General features: G+C 42.9%; 1 protein-coding gene across 9 annotated transcripts in view; it reads left to right on the top strand.

Moving 5' to 3' along the window:
* Nucleotides 1-22,526, top strand: part of PPFIBP2 (PPFIA binding protein 2) — a 208,705-nt gene that overhangs the window by 98,068 nt on the left and 88,111 nt on the right. The window contains exon 1 of one of the 9 annotated variants that reach the window (XM_019476851.2): nucleotides 13,965-14,622. The exons of the other annotated variants lie outside the window; for them this stretch is intronic. Within the exon in view, the coding sequence (XP_019332396.1) occupies nucleotides 14,575-14,622 (48 nt within the window). The 5' untranslated portion in view covers nucleotides 13,965-14,574. Of the gene's footprint in view, nucleotides 1-13,964; nucleotides 14,623-22,526 lie in introns of those variants that run through there. 9 annotated transcript variants of the gene reach the window in all.

The raw sequence follows: 22,526 nt of genomic DNA, 5'->3' as shown, positions 1-22,526 counted from the left end.
TAACGTTTTAGTAATTCAGGCAATCCTTTACATTTTAAAGCACCATTCACACTCAAATTATCCCTAAGCTACAAAGTTCAGGTGAGCTGGGATCTGGTGTTTTTTCTTTTTGACTGCTATAGTACAAATATTAAGTAAGCTTCGTGGCCCCAACAGGTAGATTACAAGCAGTATTCTACCAGCTGACTTTAAATTTCTTGTTCTATACTAATCTTGTAAATAATACGTATTCTGTGATGCAGTCGTTTTCTCCATGGGAAAATAGAAACCACAGTTCCTTTTTAAGACATCAGTACTCACGAATCTTGCAACTCTGTCTAGTGCTTCATAAACTGCGTTGATTTGTGTATAGCATTTGGGCAGTATGTTTTACCAAACAAACCATCTCTTGGGTCTCTTGTGAAATACATTGTGAAATACATTAAGATTGCTGAAAATATATTAAGTCTTCTGTGTAGTTTTCACGTTATCTATAAACGCTGAACCATTTTTTATTGTTGCATAAGGTTTGTCCACAAAAGGAAGTGAGTGCACAGGAAAGCCGGGTATGAATCTTAGTGAACTATACATTCTGACCCCAGCTTTGTGCGCACTAATTCCCTGTGAACACAGTTCCTTATTTATACAAGTATATCTAACACTATTTCTCAGCATAGATGTAAAAATGGAAAATTGTCAAAGTACTTCCCAAAGAATTCTCCTACTAAACGGTAGCAGCGCAGATCAGGCATCAGGGACAAATCTGACCAAAAAGATAGGTCAGCAAAGTCTGCAGTGAACCTAGGTCATGCATTCCAGATTTAAGAACCCCAGGCTGAGAATGTCACAGCTTCAGCCGTGAGTACTAAAATCAAAAGATGGATGAAAACTCAAAATAAATTAGTGACCAGTACACTCCAGGCAATACAGACATAAAATACCTCATATAGCAAGCTCTGCTCAGGAGGGTGTCTGCCATTCTTTGCTAAAAGCAGCTTCTGAATAGTCCTTGCAAAGTGCTTTTTTGGTAATCGTGGAGGAAAAAAATTGCAAACATTGGGTGTTATGACCAGGACTTTTGTAATTAATAAATCAAAAATCAGAGTAGGGATATCTCATGATTCCAATTAAAAACAGTGTCTAAGAAAACCTTCTGTGGGGGCAGATTACCCCACATATGAACTGAAAGTTTCTTGCACCTTCATCTTGAAGATGCACCAGCAACTGTTAGAGACCTCAGGTCTGTACCAGTATGATGGTTCCTATATTGTTTAACATTCTACAGAAAGAGATGGGGTAAAAAATATTCCTATTCTTCCTAGGTACTCCTGCCTGCATATCCAGGAAAAGATAGGGAAAAGAAATACCAAATTCCTCTTAATAGATGAGAATGTGTCTTTTAATAGATGAAACAAGTATGCAAAATTTAAATACTAGATTGATTTTTTCCTTCTACAATTTGATCGATAGCCAATGTATTCCTATGTCTACCAGAATATGCCAACCACTGACTTCACTATACTGATATAATTTTAGAATAAAACTCTTTTTATCTAAAACACTGTCCAGTCTGTCCCCTCTCTTCATGCCTCTTAAGTTTTTTTTTTGCTCATGTGTATAGCACATCCACATTAAATGCTGAAATGCTCAGGGAAATTTCACAGCCATAAATGACACCACATAAAGAAGAATAATTGACTCTTTGTGGAGTCATTATGTGCAATTTGGTACTCTGTGCATCAGAGTACCAAAACAAGAAAAAAATGACCCATCAAACTACTCGTTGCTTTTTTATCAGTTTTTGGCAAAGGGCTAATACAAATGACTACTTAGACTCCTTGCAGCAAGTTTTGACTCAGTGAAGAATCATTTTCCCTTGGAGGAAAAAAGCTTGTTGAAAATAGTTTTTTTAAAATAAAGTTTAATGTTGACTGTATAGACAAAATTCACCCTCCCTACTTTTATTGTAAAAGAACACAACATCTGAGTACTAGTCCTGTTATAAAAGAGAAAAGTAATTGCATCTGGGGATTTGTAACTGGATACAATACCTTTCACCTCTAGGTCACCAGTTCAAATGTGGCCCCATGTTGATAGTGACAGAAACCATATGTTGGCTGTTCTGTGCACCTACAATATAAGAAAGCAGATTGGTGATCCTAGTCTAGTTCTTCTGCACTGTATCAATGTTTAAACCTAAAGTCTAGGTAAAGACATTAAAAAAACCAGAGTTTGAATTGATTCAATCTTTGCAGGTTAGTCTAACCTGCGTAGATTGAACTGGCAAGCAAGTGAATAGACATTCATTTTTCACTCTGGAAATGCAGGCACATACCTGCAGTGGCTCAGGCCATAAACCAGGAGGCAAGCCCTCCCCTGGAGGGAAATTAAGCTGAGGGAAGTGGCATGGCCAGGCCTGGGCAGGCCTAAATATTATTAGGGAGGGGTTTAAACCCCAACCCTGGCCTGCAGGGACCACAATCAGGGTGTGCCTGGAGGGGGAGGGGGGAAGCTAGGGGTCCCCAGACCCTCCTATCCCCACTCACTCACTGGCTGGCAGCAGGAATGGGAGTGGAACTAGACCTTGGTAGCCTGAGGGGAAGTGAGCGTATAATCCCCCCGTTGCAGGGGCGGGTGGCACAGGCACTGATAGGCTTCACTTGTGCACCTGGGGCTGTGGTGGCCAGATGCCAGTAGCTTGAGGGGAAGGAGGGGTTTAAGCCCCTCATTACAGGCAGCAGCAGCAGGGGAACCAACATGGCGCCCTGGGCCAAGTCCCTCCAAGGGGTGGCCAGCTGGCCACAGGGAGAGGGTAGGGAGGAGGGATGTGACCTGGCTGTGGGGGGGGGGGAGGCGGGGAAGCCAGGGCTAGTTACAGAGCCTGCTTGCTGAAGAAGCATGGCCTGATCTTGGGCAGCCCCAGGTGGCAAGGATCCCCCCAATGCTGGGGCTATGGTTTGCAGGTGAGCTGCACCTACAGTGTGGCTCCCTGCCCCCTGCCTCTCCTGGCAGCAGCAGTGGAGCAAACCATCATGGTGGACAGAGGTGAGACACCTGTCACCAGATGCCTGCTTGCAGTAGCACCAGGCACTCAGGGTGGGCTCTTGTGGTCCAGGGGCATGGGCAGTGGAGCGGGGAGGCAGTGGACCACTGAAGCCCGGTGTGGCCCAGCCCCTCAGCCCAGGAGTGCAGCCCAGTCCATCCTGCAGCAGCTTGCCCCGAGCACCTGGTGCTGCCACAAGCAGGCAGTGGGTGACAGGTGCCTCACTTCCACACACCACAATGGTTTCCTCTGCCACTGGGAGGGGGAGAGGCGGGCTGCCGCAGGCCAGTAACTGCGTACACTGCTGGCCTGTGGGGCCAGACCAGACCAGGCTACAGCACTCCATTGCCTCCCTCTGCTGCTTCCCACATCCCAGCTCCCCCCCAACCACAACAAGGTCACATCCCCCCACCCTGCAGCTGGCTGGTCACCCCTCTGAGGGACTTGGCCCAAGCGCTGTGGTGCGGGCTCTGCTTGAAGCGATCTGCAGCGTGGAACAGAGCCAGCACCATGTTGGTGCCCTGCCACTGCTGCCTGCAATGCGGGGATTAAACCCCCCCATTCCTCTCAGGCCACTAGCAGCTGGCCACTGCGGCCCTGGGTGCATGAGCAGAGCCTATCACTCTTATCAGTGCCCACACTGCCACCTCTGCAATAAGGGGATTAAATCTCCCTTCCCCTGAAGCTACTGGGGTCTGTCCATGCCCCTGCTCCTGCTGCTGGAGCAGCGAGTTTGGTGGGGGGCTGGGGACTTCTGGAAAGGGCTGCTACCCCCCTGCCAGGCAAACCTGATGGCACTCTATTGCAGGGTTTCACACACCCCTGTCCTTCCTCAGCCAGCTGGAGCAATGGTAGTGCTCTGACTAGGGAGGAGAGAGATGGGGCCAACACTGCTTAGCTGGAACAGACAGCACAGCCCAGCCCAGGGCTATAGGGCATGCCGGGGTGCCAGGAGACACTGATTTAACTTAAAGGGGGGTCTGGGACATGAATTCTATAAACCGGTTTGACTTCAATCGATTAAGTCTGAAACTACATTCAACCAGGTTTATCGCAAACTGGTTTCAGCCATTTGAAACTGGTTTATATACAATGAACTTCTGTTCTGTTACAGATTTAAACCAGTTTCTGATCACTTACACCAATTTGTGTGTAACTTCTGTCCCTAGCAAAACCTTATCTTGGTCAACAAAGGTTCTCATATGTTGCGTCTGCATTAGCAAACTTCATAAACACAATTCAATCCTTTAACCTGTCATATAGACAGCGCTTTACCTTATTTCTAGGTCTTCTTACCTTATGGAGGGCATTTCAGATATCCCTGAGTTGTAGAGCAGTGGTTTTCAACCTGTGACCTGCGGACTCTTGGAGGTCTGCAGACCATATCTAGGGGGGTCTGTGGAAGATTACTCTGATCAGTCAAACACATGTGAATACATGATACTTACAATTCAGAAGAGTCCGCGCCTCCATTCAAATATGGAAAAAAGTTGAAAACCACTGCTGTAGAGAATAGAGTCCTCTTGCAGCAACTAAAGCGTGCACACCCTTATGGAATGGCCAGTACAAACATATTAGGACTCCCTGCCTGAGGAACTTACAAATTCTATTATTGCTACCACCGGTGGTGAATTGCAGCTGCAAAGTTTGCTAGGGTGGATAAGGCCATGGAGTTTGGGCTGACTAAATCAGGATTAAGTTACAGTGACATGCCGACGAACACAAAGTTTTAATGACCATTATCCATGTTATACAATGTTCTGTAAATAAAAAAGAGATGCTTTTGGCAGTTAGGTACTTTTAACAAGCACTAAATCCATTTTAAATTTAACATAATGAAAATGGTAGCTTCCTCTAAAAGATTTGCTGTACTCTAGATATAGGTCTGTAGGCTTCCAGGAAATTTAGCTATGTTCATATAATAATAGGAATAACATAACCAAGAACTGTTAGGTCCATTTAGTTCTTTAATTGTATTTCTATAAATGTCTGCTTTACTTTTTTTATTGTGAAAACAGTGGTGGTGACTTCACAGTTTAAGTAGAGTTGAGTTGTGCACTTCTGAAAACATGCATCTGATCTAAAAAGGTTTAAAGGGAATGGTATAAGAACCTAAGTGCAATCCATTTGTGGTACTGGAAATTAAATTCAGTAAGGCCATTGGCTCAAACGACAAGGCTTATAATGTTTCTGTCTTTCATCCTGAGATTTGAGGTTCTAGAAGCTACAGTGTGACCTTGCAAAGAGATTCCATTGAAGCTGCTGATGTTTCTGTAACATTAAGGGCTTGGGACAGACATTACACATAAACTGGTTTAAGTGACCAGAAACAGGTATATACCTGTAGCAGAACATAAGTTCAGTGTACATAAACAAGTTTCAAAATGGCTAAAACAGGTTAAAGATAAACCTGGTTGAATGTAGTATCAGACTTAACTGATTTTGCATTAAACTGGTTTATGCAATGTCTGTCCCATACCCCTTTCTGGTTTAAGTTAAACCAGAATCCCCCAGTATCCCAGATTTTTTGCAGTCCTGGGCTGAGCTGTGTGCTCCAGAGAACAGGGCTAGCCCCACCCCTCTACTCCCTAGCCAGAGCTCCAGCAGAAAATGCAGGTGCAGCAAGGTCTGCCTTGCTTCCCCCTGCCCCGCATCCTCCCCACCCCCCGGTTGTTTGCTGCTCAAGTAGGGATCCCCTCTCTCCTTCCCTCCCATCTTCCACAGCATGGATCCCAGCCCCATAGACCCTATGCATGTGGTATGCTATCTAATGCTGGCAGGTGACTCTGAGCGTGTGTCTTCAATTTCACTGGGACAGGACAAAGGCAGACAGAACAGTGTCTGCTTAGGGTTTTTTTGGAGCTAATCAACAGGTCAGTGGTAATGTCCCCTCCCGTCCTTTCTTGGAAAAAGCTGTTTAAGGAGAACTTGAACTAATGAGAGAGGCTTTTGTTTTGTTGATAGGCTGATGAACACTGTATTATCAGGTCTGTGATGGCTCGCTCACCTGTCAGGTTTGCAGACGGTATAAAGAAGCAGGGAGAGGGAGATTGAAAAGCTCAGTATCATCAACAGACGCATTCACCCTACACACATCCTTTGCCTCTCAGAGTGCTGGCCAGGAGCTAGGGGCAGGAACACTCCTGCTCCTTGAGCAGTGAGTGCGGAAAAGCCTGGGAAGGTGCAGGCTAGGTAGGGGTTTACACCCCTCCCTAATCAGGGGGTCCTGCTGAGGCCTGGCTATGCCCCCCGTTCTCCCTCTCAGCTTAGCATTGTGGAAAGGGAAGGCTAGTCTAGCAATCCCTGGCTTCTAGCCTGAGCCACTGCAGGCATGTGCCTGAATTTCCTCAGTCCAGAGAGAATGTCTGTACAGTTGCAAACTGGTTCAACCTAGGAAGTTGAATCAAAGATTGAATCAATTCAGGCCCAGGCTTTTTGAATGTCTGTCCCTAGCCAAAATGTATCCCAAAGCTTTACAATATTTAATGGATGTGGTACATCATTCTGTGCATCCTTCCTTTGAAATACTTAACTGCATGGCATAAAGAAATTAGGAGTGCATGGAGGATGTAAATAGACATTGCATTTGTCCCAGAGAAGGCCTTTTGTCCCAGAATCCAACAAAGGTTCAAGTTCCCCTGAATGATGTGGGATAAAATATGCTAATGCTTTTTTTCCCAGGACAGGGCTGCATGCATCTCTAAGGTTACTGAAGGTCATTCCTTGGACAAACCAGCCAGCTGTATGCTCTCACTAGCCACCTATGTGGGGAGGAGCAGCAACACAGCATGGAAAGGCAATGTGTGTAAATGACTGTGCCTCCTACTTTGATGAAATTCAAATCTTGGACAGTTGGGCCTGCATGAAGAGATATCTATTTACAGCCAGAGAGCCAAACAGACAAAATGTGCACGGGATATTGGCCCCAATAGCTGTGTTAGTGCAATGTTTTGGTAGAGAAAGGAAAGAAGGAAGAGATGCAGCTAGTCCTGGCAGGCTTTTGATTGTACCTCAAGTTTCTAGCACCACTTGGAAGACCGATTCCAAATACAGTGGGACAAGCCTTCCCCTTTGTGGCAGGGTAGGTGAGTCAGAACTGAGATTGTAGTTTAGAACAGGACTGTTGTTTTGAAAAAGCAAAGGTGTTTAACTGGGCAGCTGTAATTATCTAATTCTTTTGAGAATCTATGCCTCTGGGTGAACAGGACTGTCTTTAGAAATGCTTTGTGCCCAGAAATATCGTTGTCTGGCAAACTAAAGAGGAAGCTAGAATTATCATAGAGAACTGTCTATGAAGCAACTTCAGTATCATAGTTATTTGTTAAATATTTCAGTAGCTCAGTGACCAAATGGCATATCATAAAGTAGGTAGTAATTTCAGCATTAAAAACCACTGACTGTTTTGACTTGGTCAGCTAAATAATGCATATTGAGTTATCTTTTTTTTTTTGCTAACTCCAAATGTGATTCTGCATTGCTAGTGTGCATGTGTTACCACATTTTTGCACAGACCCTTTTCCCATAAGAATGTTTGACTTCAATTCACTTAAAATTATTATAGCCTAATTTTAAACAAGTGAGAATCCTATTTCACTGAAAACAAAAGGAAAACTTTCTTCAAGTTAAATGTCTGTAGTTACTTTAAAACTCTTCAACATGGAGCATTATACATTGGCCCTTAGTGAGCTGCTGACTCCTGAAAAAATGTCAATATTTTCCTAACTATATTCATTTAAAAAAATTAATTCTGGCAAACATGATAACTCTGTTTGCCAGATGGTAGGGAAAAAAGATAAGTAGGAAAATCTGATATAAATATTTTTATATACTTTTGAATTTTAAGTCATGCCCACCTTCTAATTTTGGTGCTTCCACAGTAATTAAAAATAGCACTTACTATTTTGTTTGTTAAGTATTTTAAGTAGCAAACATTGTTCAAGGAGAGTTCTTCCGTTATCTTAACTGAGTTTCAAGTTAACCCATAGGTCCCAGTTGAGCAGAATACTAGAGATGTAATAAGTTGACTTAGGCCCCTAGAAGGTGTAATTTCCATCAAGCAACAGGTAATATTGCTTGTTGGAAACTGTGACACTATGTGGCCTGCTTCAAGTTCACAGAATAAGCTGTTCAAAGGAAAGTGCCCCAAGAACTTGCTCTGCCAGCCCTTCAGCAAGGGGAGCTGGAGAACTGCTGGCAGGGTTGGTCAGAAGAGAAGAAACTCAAGGAAACATCTGAAAAATATTTTGATACCTTCATCCATGCTGCTAATGAAAAGTGAGCTCTGAGCTCCCCCTCGGTGAGGGAGTGGTAGAGCTTGAACTCTCCCACCTTATGAAGTGCTTTTGTGTTTGTACTTTTTCTCTCTCCCCATCCTGTCCTCACGACTAGCTTTCCAAGCAAATCCCATTCCCCTCAGATTACTATTGTTGATAAGTAAAGCATATTATGTTGTTTCTGTTTACATTCTCTTTCTCAAGGGGAAGAGATGCAAATACTCCTTTAAAAAAGCTTCCCCTCCAGAAAGCAAATCTCTGGTCATTGCTGCTGCTCCTGTACCATGTGCCACCACTGCCTGTGGCACAGTAATAACCAGTTATGCTTCTGGTGTGCACAGTAAAAATATAGTTTTCTCTGTGTAATTGGGGCTGATCTTTAAGAGTAGAGATCCCCAGGCAGTGTCTGAATATGGACTGTTGAAAACCTCTGCCATCAGGGCACCATATTTCAAACTGTACTTGCCACTCCCATTGAAACATCCTCTCCTCTTATTAATATTCAGAGAGCTCAGCAGTATATATTCAAAAATCCAAATTTGGGATATAGTGATTCTCATTAGCTTTTAGAAAGATTTTGAATGATGGAACTGGAAAATTTGTATTTATCAAAATATCTTTCAGATGTTTACTTGAGTTACTTCTCTTCTTCAGCAAAGCAATTGACAAATATGTTTTTTAAAAATTTCCTGTTTCTCTTTGTGTCAGTCTACTTGTTGATGTTTTTCATTTTTTGTAACATCCTGCCAGAGCAATTTCAAGTGCTTCCTATTGATTTAATATGATGCACAGCTCTAATTATTTTCAAATATTGATGTTTAAAAGTAATTACTATGTTTTCATTTGTTTTTTAAAGAGGCTAAAATGTGAACTGCAAAAAATAAAAAAATCCTTTGATTGAAAGACTTGTTATCAAGGAAGGAGAAAACTTACCTAGTTTTCATGATCAATTAAAAAAAAAAAAACCCTGAAAAAATACTTTCAATCTACATTGAAACGTGTTTGGTTCAGCTGGCCGGATGTAAGGGCCACATTACATGGGACACAACATGTGTTAAATGCACGTACAATGCCAGCTTCTGTGTATTCAAACTAGACAGTATATGTAGGGCCCTGAGAAAATCGCAATTTCGTGGACTACGCGGGAACTGCGAAAACCAGAACCCCACACTGCGATTTTTAAGGGTCACGAGCATAGATAGCAGAAGGCTGGGGCTAACAGGGCTTAGGCCCCTCAAACACAAGCAGTACAGAGGGCCTGTTAAGAACAGAAGTAGGGAATAAAGACAGGCTAATAGAAGTACTCAAAATGAGGAGATATCCAGAAGCTTCTTCACAGCTCTGAACTATACTGCTGACCTAAAAATTTAAATAACCTTCATTGAAAATGTTGGGCAAAAGTATAGACTTGGGCTGTTGATATGATGGAAAACGAAATGTCTTTATGGTGAATTTGACCCTTTTTATCTTCAGAAGCTGAAATTTATGGAATTAGAAAGTTCCAAATTCCACGGCGCGGAGGACAACAGGAAAGTATGAGTTGGATGCATGGTATAGTTTCTTCTTTTCTCCTTAATCCTCTCCACATAAACCATTCTGTAGGGATTGTTTAGAGCAGGGGTTGTCAACCAGGGGTATGCATACCCTCAGGGGTACTTAGAAAAGTCTTTGGGGTTATGCGTGGGCAGGTGGGGACGGAGCATGCCCCAGGGCATGGTGGAGGGGTCTCCCCTGGTGCATTCGCCTCTTACCCAGGAGAGGGGGAGGGGGAGGGGCACGCTGGACACTGCCAGCCCCACCTGGCATACCATGGCTCCTCCCCACCTCCCACCTCAGCTCTCTCTCCTGATTGGCTGCCGGGCTGATGTGAAAGTCTCAATGGCGGGGGGGGAGTGTGTTTCTATGCCCACTCCCAGGAGCAGGGCCAGGGGTGGGGGACAATGGCACTGCTTTGCGGGCTGCACAGGCACCACCTGACCAGACTGGGGGGGGCAGGGAGGGTCACACGTGGCGGCTGCCACCGCCACTACCCCGTGCCACATTCCCATGGCCGATGACACGCGCACCTCCATGGGCTGCTGGCAGCTGACGCACGATTGGCCGAAGGCAAGGCCCGTCAGCAGCCTGCAGAGATGCATGCCATATGAAAGTGGGGTGCAGCGGTGGGTGCCGCATGCATGCAGTCCCCGTCCTCCCCCCCTGCATCCAGCTGCTACCACTAAAAGGGGTACACCTGCTAAAAAAGGTTGAAAACCCCTGGTTTAGAGGTACTTCATTTTCAGTGGGTTGATCCTCAGCACCCATGCCAATTGCAAGACCATTGGAGTTCAGTTGTACATAAGGAGTTTTCAGGTTTCCGCATTTCTTTCTTTTTCTCCTTCCTCTAACATGGTTCTCCTAAGAGAAAACTCCCCACACATCTTCCTGCTGCTATCCTAAAGCATCCTGACAATATTTACATCATAATACAATGCAACAAGGGTCTCAACAAGACTGGCAGAGAAGCAGTGAAGCTGAGAGCAGCCATCTCCACAGTCTCTTCTGCCCCAGAGATGTAGGAGTTTCCACAGAGCTGGAGGGGATGTGAGGAATTTATTGTAATTTCTTTCCAATCCCAATGGATCTATAATTTTCTCTTCCCCTGCCACCTAAGCAAAGAGAGGACAACACTGGGACTCTAACTGTACAATCTGTAAATTAAGGGTCTAACACATACTGCATCTTGGTAGATTTAAGTAGTGTGTTGTGGCAAATCTCCTATTTGAAGTGGGATTAAAGAGTACTCAACTTTCTTAAAGTAAATGTAGTGCATAGACCACAAAGTACTCAGAACTGCATGGAGTATTAGCTGTGTAGTGTCTGTTGATTAGTAGGGAAGAAGTTCAGTTAGCTAACTTTCCTGATGCTGAAAAGGGGTATTTGACATTGTATCAGTAGCAGCAGTGATCACTTGGCCTCTTCTGAGACCCTGGGATGGGAAGGTACTTTTTTCAATAGCTTCAAACTACGGACAGCAGAATTCAGGAGCTATGTTAATTCTAAGATTATATTCCCATTGCTTCTATAGGTTTATTTTTTCTTGCATTTTATGTGTCTATTTCCTTCGGGTGGGGGAGACACTGGGAAATATGGAAGATAATACTACCTAAAAATACTCAAGTGAAATTCTGAATCAACCAAGAAGAAGGGAAACACTATTCTGGATTTAAACGAGTGTTTTTTTTTAAAAGATAAGAACAATTAGAAGTCAACAATCATGGCCGGGGGGGGAGGCGGGGAGGGATACGTATTTCCTGGATAGAAAGAATAATGGGGCAGTATAATGGCAATCAAATAAAAATAAATATTGCTAAACTATAACTTCTTTTCTTAGCTTATCTGTATGTGAGTTGAGATTTAAATGCCGGCATTCTGATTCATGTATGACACATTTGTTTCTCTATATTTATTCACTTAGTGCCTTTGGTGCTTTGGGGCAAAGCTCAAACCAGGTGTAACGGCCAGCATGCAGGTGACAGGTTGAGAGCAGGCATGTGACTGTTAGGAATGTACATTGTCAACATACCTAGCTGACAAGGTACTGACTGAGCGTGAGATAACTGGGAATTTAGATATGGTTACATTTTAGTCAGGAAGAATGCCTGTAACAAAATCAAGGGGCAGTTGCATGAAATCTGGAACAAATCACCAGACAGAAATAAGGTATGTTAGTAATTTAAAATACTCTTACAGAAGACAGCCAATGTTCACCTAGCTGTGAATGTTATATTGAAACAGCAGTGATCAGTAATACAATTCTCCTTGAACATTATTAGTTGATGTCTTCCATGGCTACCAAACAGAGACATTAGGAATGTCAAAAGTTTTTAAAGAATTATAAATGGCTTTATCTGGCTCATGAAAACAAAATGCGGCAGGGAAGCTCTTGAGAGGCAAGGTAGTATTAAAAATAATCTGAAACTGAGGAGCTGATGTCTTGAAAAGTTATAATAGCAAGTCTGGTATCTCACTAGGAGTACTGCATAATGTCGATCCAGTGCTTGAGAGAAAATTATTGTTCAGAACTGTTTTATTGTATGATGATGTTTCGGAAGGTTCTGATTGTTCTATCTCAAGCTATAGCAGCCTGTGTGTTTAATTTGGGAAGCTCTCGGTTCAGTTCCCAGTCTGTCAGCCAAGCCTGTGGCCATCACACATGTCCATGTTTCATGTACTATATATATGTTATATATGCAATATTTACATGAGATGTTAAACAGGATGGAGGTTTGATAAAGCAAGAAGATAAAGGAAGTCTGTGTCAGATGTCAAAAACTACGGAAGAAAGGGCTTTCATGTCGGTAGTGACCAGATAATAGTAAATACTTAGTGTATACAGTTTTTAGCACAAATGATCCCAAATCTCTAAAGTGCTGTCAGAAATGCCATAGTGTGAATTTGGCAACTTACCATTCCATTGTGCTGTCAGAGGTCTGTCTGTGCTTTTAGTCAAAAAAGGATATTACTTTCAAGTGACAAAAATCAACTCATAGGCTAGGTAGACATTATACATAAACAAGTATAAGTGAACAGAAACAGATCTAAACCTGTAACAGAACGGAAGTTCAGTGCACACAGACTGGTTTAAAAATGGCAGAAACCGGTCTAAGATAGACCTGGATTGATGTGTCGTCAGACTTAAGCGGTTTATGTTAGGCCGGTCTATCGAACTTCTGTACCAGATCCCCTCCTGACACAAGTTAGGTTTCTGTCTGCCAGCATCCCAGGATGCTTTGCCAGTCCCTGCTAACCTTCCCTCCCAGGGAGTTGCATTGGAACTTAGCCTGCTTCATCCCCAGCCTGCCTCCAGCCAGCTGTCAGCAGCAGCCAGGGGGAGGGGAGAAGAGGGAAATCCTGGCATCTATGTCCTTGCTTCTGTGTTCCTGCATGACAGAATAGTGAGGGGAGGGGGGACTGCCCCCCATGATGGGCACAGTGGGGAGCAATCCCCTCTCCCCTCATTGCTCTGACAGTGGGAATGTATGCAAATGGACTTTTATCTGCTGGAAATCCTATGGCTATGGGAACACTTTTGTCTTAGCAAGGTAGTAAGCCCCATCTCTCCAATGATATGATGCAGCATAACCTCAGCTCTCCTGCCCCTCCCTCTCCCCCCCTCAATAACTATGTGCGTATGGTTTTTTTCTGCATAGGATGATATGATCTGAACCCCATTTTTTAACTTCTTACAATATTCACATTTTTGCCCCTAAAACAGTTTTCTCCTAATATGGAATTCTTTATTGCTAGTTCCAGGTTTCCACTGATAAAAATCTAAAGAGGCTGAGAAACTGGAGTATATAAGGAAACGTGGATACTACCATAGCTCTGTGTGAAGAAACTAAGGGAGCACCATAATGAGAGGAGATTCCCCGAGAGTCTTCTCCTCACCCCTCTATCCACCAGAACCATTGGTTTGACTATACATTCATCTCAGCATTGCAAGTTTGAAACATTGCCATGTTGTGCAGCTTCAGCTCTAACAGAAAAAGACTGTAAAAAGTTGGGAGCGTGCCGCTGTCCTTTGTGAAGATGAAACATTGCCCCCTCTGGCAAAAGCAGTGTTCACAGAATACTTGACTTCATCCGTAAGGGTCCTTCTTGAATCCCTTCTATTTCTCAGTGTCTTTTGTAAGAACAGGCAAGCAATTCGAAGTGCAGGGCTTATTTTTAGGCTTAGCCCCAGCTTGAAATAAACTGAGAAACTGAGTTGTGCTATGATAAACACAGAGTAAAACAGAGACAGGAAATGGGGGGTCTTTGGGTAATGAGTTCCAGCCACTCTTGAAACAGAAAGCCAGAGAAGGCATTACTTGAAAATAGTTTCTCAGTGACAGCTTAGTAATTTTTAGCTTGCTCTTTTACCATTAAAAGGGAATGGTTATTGCAGGTTTAGACTGCTATTTTTCCAGAGACCGACTGGCATGATATATCTTTTGAAGCCTTTTAGAATGATATTGCAGCTTGTTGCTAAACGTGATCTGCACTGAAACAAACAGATGCTCAGTCTGAAGTTTGTACAGTTGTGTGCTGTATATACATCCGTCGGAAGCATTCGGGAGAAGTCTGAGGGACAGACTCAGAAGACTTAAATAACGTCTGAACATGGATCCGTGTTTTTAGATGTGAGGGAAGGAATAGGAAGAAATCACAGTTGTGTTCTTCAGAACAAAGCTTTATCCCCAACCCAAATAGTTACTCTTAAACCTGGAAATATAATTGCTGAGATGGGCTCAAAGCATGGATGGTGAGATTGATATTTACAAGCACTTTACGTGGCTAAAGAGGGTAAGTAATTTATTGTGTTCTGCTGGCTCTTTGTGACAACTTATTATAGCTAACAAATTTAAAGCTGTACAGCATAATGAGGAAAAATACAGCTAATGCTTCAGGTTTAAACTATTGCCAAGTTCTTCATGAGAAACTAATTATAGGCATATTTCCATAACGGGGAAAACAGCTGTTTTTGTCCTTAAAATGCAACTAAAATCAAGCTTTGAACTAATGGTAAAATAATATTTTATTTTGCTTCCATTAAATCTCCAAGCTGCTTCTGAGACTGTAAACCTACAAGGTGCATCCATGTAAGAGTTTATTGTATGAAATGAGAGTATGTTGCTTATAACCTACTCTAGGATAAAAGGGGGTGTTTGCTTAACAACAGTAGTTGTTCATTACTTAACCCTTTGTGCATAGGTGTAAGTGCAAGGAACTCCAGGATGGTGGGGTGGGGAGGAGGGTTCTGTTTGCTTTTGGGGGGGGCTTTTTCCTTTTTTTTTACATATTCATTTATATATTATAAAAACAGACTAAAAGCAGTTGAACTCTTAATTTTGTGATGAATAGTATAAACAAATTTAATTACCTAATAACTTGATGAGATTATTTTTGTCTTTTGCAAGTAAGTAGGTGCTTACAGTAACATGTTCATTTAATCTAAGAACCAAATGATTTTTAATTATCTTAAATGCTTTCTTGACTTCATGTATTCTTCAGTTTTTAAAGGTTGCAATAAATAGGCCATATGTAAATTCTTTAAGGTAAAATGTATTTGTCCCATTTAAGTATTAGCTATCTTATTTAATAACTTTCCCTGTAGGTAATAGCATATTTAGCTTTTATACTCCCATTTATTATTTTCCAAAAATGTCTAGCTTTAAGCATTTCATGCAAATGTTTTCCATGAAAACATTTGTATGATTATAGAATCAAGCAAGTATTCTTGCACAGTTTTTAGATTTTGCCTGTTAATGTATTAATGTTGAAATGTGTAGTAACTGACTATAACTATGTGAAATAATGCAAAGAGAAATTATTCTGATTGTGAAAGGTAAACAGGCTCTTCGTTTAGGCTCTGCAACTCTGATTTGGCTTCTTGAATGCATGTAAAGCTTCACTATGTTATTTTAATCTCTGATAAAGGGTGAAGCTTGCGAAACTTGAAGCTCACTTTTAAAAACCTTACGGGAAATATTTGGTTCATTTCTGGAGGCCCTTGTATTTCTGGATGGGGGTATGCAGCAGGAAGTAGCAGCTGATAATTTTACTATCTAAAGTTAACCTGTGCTTTGCACATGTAAAGGAGAGGTAACTAACTTGTAATACTGTTTTCGCTAGGTTAGATGTTATATTTCTATTTTTATTGAAATAAGTTTTCAAACAATACAGTTTTCCTTTTCCTGCTTAGTATCATCTCTCCAAAGTTAGGTGTATCAAGTACAGGTTAATCAGAATGTCCATCCTACATTGGAAAATGAAGTTAATAACACATGTAGGTTTGTTCTAATAAAATGGGAGTGGTCAAGGAAGTAACTTTCAGAGAGTTGGAGTCTTCAGAGTTGAATTTTAAACTGTCTTGGACATTGCAGACATACCTCTAATCTTGTGTTTCTTATGGTAAAGACTGCATAACACCAATGCTTTAGAAATCATTCATTTTTGAAACGGCATATAAAAGGACAATTAAAACCATATCTGAACAGGATGTGTAACTTCTGTTAAGAGTAGAGACTGTTTTGTATTGTTTTGAAGAAATGAAAGTTTAATGGCATTGCTGAAGTTGTGTGCAATTCCTTTTATGTAGAGGACTATAAGGCAGAGTATCAATACTGCCCCCTTTTCTAGGGATGTTTCTTAAAGAAAAAATTGTGAGAGGGAAGGGAAGTGAGGAACAGAAATAAGAAAGCTGCAAATAATCTTGCACAGCTTGCAGAAGAACTTAAGCCATTACGTTCCAAACTTCTTTTGATAAGTGATAAAATGTAGAAATTATCTAAGTGATTTATTGAATTCTCATGCCATAGAATTCTAGTGTTGTGTCACATGTTCTCTGGCACCAATTGTGATAGCATATTCAGATTTCAGATCCTGTAATCGTAAGCTGATGCTCTTTGGCTTATAATAAAAACACTACTTCCCCCACAGTAAAGAATATTTCTCAGTAGAGAGCAACTGGAAATGGTCTTCCATAAACCTTCAGTGATCTGTGCCAAAGCAGGCTCCAGTTTCACCATGAGTTGAAAACGCTTAAGGGATAAGGATCAGTTGTGATGTTGCAGTTGGTTAGGTGGCGTAGCTGGATTCGCATTACAGTATAGTCTCTGGACTTCAGCTGCATGACTGGAGTGCAGGAACAAATGTAGGATCACAACACTCAGGCAAGTTAAACAAATGGTGCAGCTGATATTTTCAGATTCTCAGGAAATAAGCATCAACTTGTAAGCAGCAGTCTCCTGTGACATTTAAATTGCACAGCAGAGCCTATACTGTGATAGCTGTAAGAAGAAAAACTGTTTAAATAAGGTTCAACTAAATTCCACCACAATTGAGCTCTGCCAAATATACTTTCCTAGTTATGAAAAGATTTGTTAAGAGAGCAGTACCAGAAAGGGTTCTAGGCTCTGTTCTGTTATGATGAAAGGGCAAGTGAACAGATCCCCAAAATGCAGCAACCGGCCCTTGGTCATACAGTCAGCATGGTTAAAATCTTTCCTTTAACTGGTAAGAAAGATATTACTAGTTGTAGTACTGTTGTTCCTCATAAACACAGGGAACACATCCCCAAACCTATATTATTTTGTCTACTAGTGAAAAAAAGCAATTCAACTGTGCCCAATGCATGATTAGCAAATTGCCATGCTCTGAGAAAACTATTTCTCATTCATCAAGACATTCATCTTATATTGCCTGAGAAGTTGACTGAGAACTGGCAGATACACACAACTCTATTCAGGTGTTATATGATTTTACATTCAATCACTTACAATGATGGAGACATTCAGACCTTGCTAGTGTTAAGAGCACACCCAAGTATGTACAGCTGTGGTGGCCATGGTAATTTATATTGATGCAAGAGTGCCTCTCAGCAGTTTCAGTCCTTGTACACACAGCAGTCTTTTTCTAGCATTACTGCTGAAGAAGCAGCATATTTCTTGTGGAGTGCTTAGTTGGTGGTGGTTATCCTTTCAAGCCATTTTACAGAAAGGTGGCTTTTTGAATCAGACCAGTTTGTAACTAGGTCAGACATCACAGTTTCCCTGATTAAACTTTCTTTGATGGAGTGCGAAGCCAGAGATTGAAGAGGAAGGGATGAGCTCAATGGGTACCCCTCTAACATACAAACCTACTTCAGTTCCCCAGGTTGGGGTCTTGGAAGTTTCTTAGAGAATGTTATATTTGCTTTCAATCACCAGTTTCTACTGTCTTCCCTTTGATCTCTGGTATTCTTTCCCTTGACCTTAACTAGTACCCAAGTTTCTGAATCAAAACTGATCCTGATTTGACAGCATTGGCTAATAATTTTTTTTTTAATGTTGATCTTTATAGGAAGCTGTGATATGAGAGTTGTCTGAGATCATTAATGATGCCTTTAGTGGCCCAGTTAATTTAGTTGGTGGTTGTTGGCTAGAAGTGGAATGGACAGTCTTCCACCGTTTGTGGACTATCCAGTATAAGGGCAATGCTGTTACCTATTTTCATCTGTAGGGATGAACATGAAATGAAAATACCTGTTCTTGACTCTTGTGTTTTGCTTTGGACTTTGGGTATTTCTACACCATGTCCTCACTGTGTCTTGTTAGGGAGGCTGCCAAACACATCCTGGTTCTGCTCCCATGTACCAAACCCAGAATTGTGCTGGTAAAACTACTGTCAGTGACCATCCTCACACATGCCTGTGTGGCAGTGGAGCTCAATCGGCCACACACGCAGTAGGGCCGAGGCTCCCAGATTGCAACCCAGAAGAACAGCAGCCGCTCCAGGGAATGCCAGCCCCAAGTCGAGCCCAGCTTATAAAGACTTGCTGGCCCCAATGGGAGGGGTGCAACACAGTGGCAGAGTTTAAAATTTGCCTGGAACAGATGGGCAGGATGACTGGAAGTGGCTGTGGCAGTCCAGCAGCACCCACACAGCAGAGGGATTGCCCTTGCAGGGGCAAATGGTGGGAACTGTGGCAGCAAGCGGCTCTCATCGAAGCCAGCTGAGAGGAGCTGGGTAACTTACCAGAAGGCAGGGACTGGTTTTCTGCAGCGATGATGTACAGAGGGGAACCAGAACTGACAAGACAAGACAGAAAAGTTGTGAGTACTAGAGCTGAGCAAAGGGGAAGGGGAGCTAGCTTCCCCTAGTCTCAGTATACGGACTGTGTTTTGATTTGGACTTTTACCTCCTGAGCTGAAGAGATATGCCACTGCTAAGTGTTTTTGTTTCCTTTATCCTCAATGCTGGGAAAAGACTTTGGGAAATTGTCTGAACATTCTTTACCTGTGTTTGTCATCTGGGAGGCACCAGGCAGGGTGTAGAGGAGGCGAAGCCCCGGGACACAGGACTTGTGGTGTCTGTGTAAGGGAAGATCAGCCTCTCTATTTTTTTTATAATACCAAAGATGTGGCAGGAGAGAACTTACAGCACTCACCCAGACACACAAACCAGCAAAATGTCTACATCCTGAGGAACAAGCATACCTTCTCCAGGCGTGAAGTCCTGTGGGGCAGCAAAGGACAATCATGGGAGGTTACACTATCGTAGCAGCTTCATTGGGAAATTTCCTGGTTTGGCACATGCAGGCAGGAACAGGGGGACTGTGAAGGACATACCCAGAGGCATTGCTGCTAGGACCTGTGCTAGGTACTCCAGCTTCAAAAGCCATATTGATCTATCATGTTCAGTCCTAAATGGGTGTACACCAGTGCTACCACTTATCTCAAATCTGTTTGTATGAGCAATAAAATTATTAATTTTCATTGGGTGTGCTGGGACAGTTGTCCCCACCAAACTTTCCATTACTAGCAATTTACTGACCGTGAAAGTCTTATGGTCTCTATAAGGATTTTTCCCCCTAAAGATTTGTAGTAGTCTGGTTACAAAACTAGGGAAAAGTTAATTGTAGATTAGGTTTGCCAAATACTGCCATCTGTCATATCCATTTGCCCACATAAGGTCAAAGAATTCTGGCCACTATTCATGCTGCATAGGCATGCACAAATTCCCCTAGCTCAGCTTTGCCCAGTTTTGGATCATATGATTTCATCTCATACTAGTTTACTACCACGCCCACTTAGAGTTAGAAGATGGAGCAAGAAGAGAGACCTGTCAATGATTTTCCTGTTACTTCTAGAAGAAAGGAGAGAAGAGCTACGTGTCCAGCATCCCCTTGCAACATTTCCCCACCACAATCAGGTAGCTCTAAACCTTAGAGTCCAAGGTACCAATAGATGAGATTTAGATTATAATCATATTCTTGAATAGGCTATGTGCCTCTTCCCTACGTAAGCATTGTGAGATGCACGTATTGGTGGACCAGAATAGTAAAAAAAAAAAAAAAATATGAAAAATGTGTATTTTTCTCAATAGCCTTAATTCTATGTTAGATTGAGGCAAGAAAAAAGAGTTTGAGTGTTCACTTCCTTAAATCTGGGTGTAGGTGATCAATTAAAGGGTCTCAAACTGTGGTCCATGGACTGCTGGTAGACTGAAAAACTGGCTGGTCTCCCATTGCTGGCTGCATTTTTTGTTTTCAGTGGCCAAATTACAATAAAAAACAATATATTAATCGTGTCCTGAATCTTACTTTTTCCATGAAAATAACTGCTGCAGCTGACAGTTCTTACTCAGTTACTAGTGGAACTGGAAGTGATTCACATGACTGTGAGAGGGAGGAGGGGGCAGCTGCAATGCAGTCTTTCTGCAAAGACATCTGTGACTTGCCAGAAACATTTGAGAACTGCTGATCGAAATTACTGTCAGCTTTATTATTTTTTTCAGTATGACTTCCCTAGTAACAGTGATGAATTACTATCTCAGTATATTGCTCATCCTTTATTTTCTTTTTTAAAGTAAACTGTAATGAAGATTCCTAAAGATGAAAGTTAACATACTCAAGGAAGCCACAGAATAGCGTTAGTTTTTGTCTTTTCTTGTATAGTCATTATCTTCTCTATGTGCTTGCTTAAAGAGGCTTGCTTTTGCAGACTGTGGAACATTAAACTTTGAGGGTGGATGTAGAAAATCTGAACACTGACTTTGGTTCTGTTCCTAATGTGAAAGTTGTCTGAAGTAGTGTTCTCATTTATTTTTCCCTTTTCAGCTCCACATCTTTGTATTTCTCAGGGTTTAAGTCTGATGCTATTATAAAATAAAAACAGATCATGCCCTGAAATTTGTAACTCTTGCCATATATTCTGGAGGAACACTTAAGCTTCTTTCTTGGAAGAAAATTGTTCGATGATTGGATCACAACATAAGTGATTCTTAGAGACACAGCAAGTATTTCCAACGTTATGTCCAAACTAGAGGAGAGAATAATATAGCTGGGAAAGTCTGTAAAAAGCTTGGGCAGGTGCTGGGATGAATCCATATTTGAAGCCTTTACTTTAACTGGGGAACAATGGCAGATATACACAGGCTAAGTACAGACATTCTGGGGGTTCAGGAGAGGTTAAATCGATTCAAAATGGCTGCCCGATATTAAGTAAGTCGAGATGGAGGACTAGCAGGGAGCTGGGGGTCTGCCGGGGGATGGGAGGAGGTGTGACCCATGAGGGGTGGGGGCAGGCATGACCCAGAGGTGTGGGAGTCGCACCCATACCCCCATCCCTCTTGCCCCTCCCCCCCAACAGGACTTACTTGCTTGGCTCCAGCAGTGGCAAATGCTGACAAAAGTGGCTGCTCCCCAAGTGGCTTGTGGGATGGGGGTTGGGATGGCTGGCTGGTTGTGGGGGAGGGCAGCAAGGGGCTGAGGGGGAAAAAAATAGCCCAATAAAGGTGGGAGTTGTGCAAAGAGCAGTCCTGGGACTTTCCCAGCCCCTGGGCTGTGTAGGGAAAGTGTACAGAAGTTCCATGCACCAATTTGACCTAAATCAAATAAATTTGATACTATATAGATCTAGGTTGATCTTTGTGAGAGGAGCAGTAAAAGCCCCTCTAGTGTGTCCCAGACCCCTGCCCCATGCACCCCAATACTCACTGCAGGAGTCCAAATGAGCAGCAGCCGGGGAGAAACGTGAATGCAGGCTCCACAATTCCGAAGCTGCCTGAGCCTGCATATCGGCAATCAATGGGGCCAGAGCTTCGGAGAGATGTGGGCTGCTCAAAAAGCAGCTGGGAGCACAGCTGAGCAGCTGGCGGGGGAAGAGCGGGATGCTGGCCGGGAGACACCATCTGCAGAGCCAAGGATCACAAGCCTGGAGTGCAGGGAAACAGAGCGAAGCATCTGCCGGGGGACTCCAGCAGACTGGACAAGAAGCCCAAGCCTAGGAGTTAAGGGAAGCCTGGGAATGACATCGTAGCCCCATTAGGGAGCCCAGGTATGGTGGCTGGAGATGGTGGCAGGGAGCTACTAGCTCTCACAGGCAGCTCGGCAGGAAGGTGCAGCCTGGCATGGGAACTACGAGCCCCGCCAGCTTGGGAGGAACAGGAGGTCGACCATGGGTCAGCTGGGACCTGGAGGAAGTCACGCTGGGAAGACGGATCAAGGTGGGGCATGGGGTAGCTGCCCACCCCCACGACTACTAGGAGGGAAGGGACGGGCGAGTTCCCCTTCTTTTTCTCTCTCCCTCCCCCCCCCCCCAAGTGACCAAGTGGGCACTGGGAGATAGGATCCCAGGGGTCCATCAGAGGCCAGATATTTTCTGTTGAATTCATTTTTAGTTCCAGTTAGCCCCAAGCTGGGGCAGGTTTAGATGCCCAAGCCAGCC

The sequence above is a fragment of the Alligator mississippiensis genome, chromosome 2 (genome assembly GCF_030867095.1).
Source record: "Alligator mississippiensis isolate rAllMis1 chromosome 2, rAllMis1, whole genome shotgun sequence".
NCBI classification, from domain to species: domain Eukaryota; kingdom Metazoa; phylum Chordata; order Crocodylia; family Alligatoridae; genus Alligator; species Alligator mississippiensis.
Note: the sequence above shows the minus strand (reverse complement) of the source record. Positions and strands in the feature narration are given on the sequence as shown.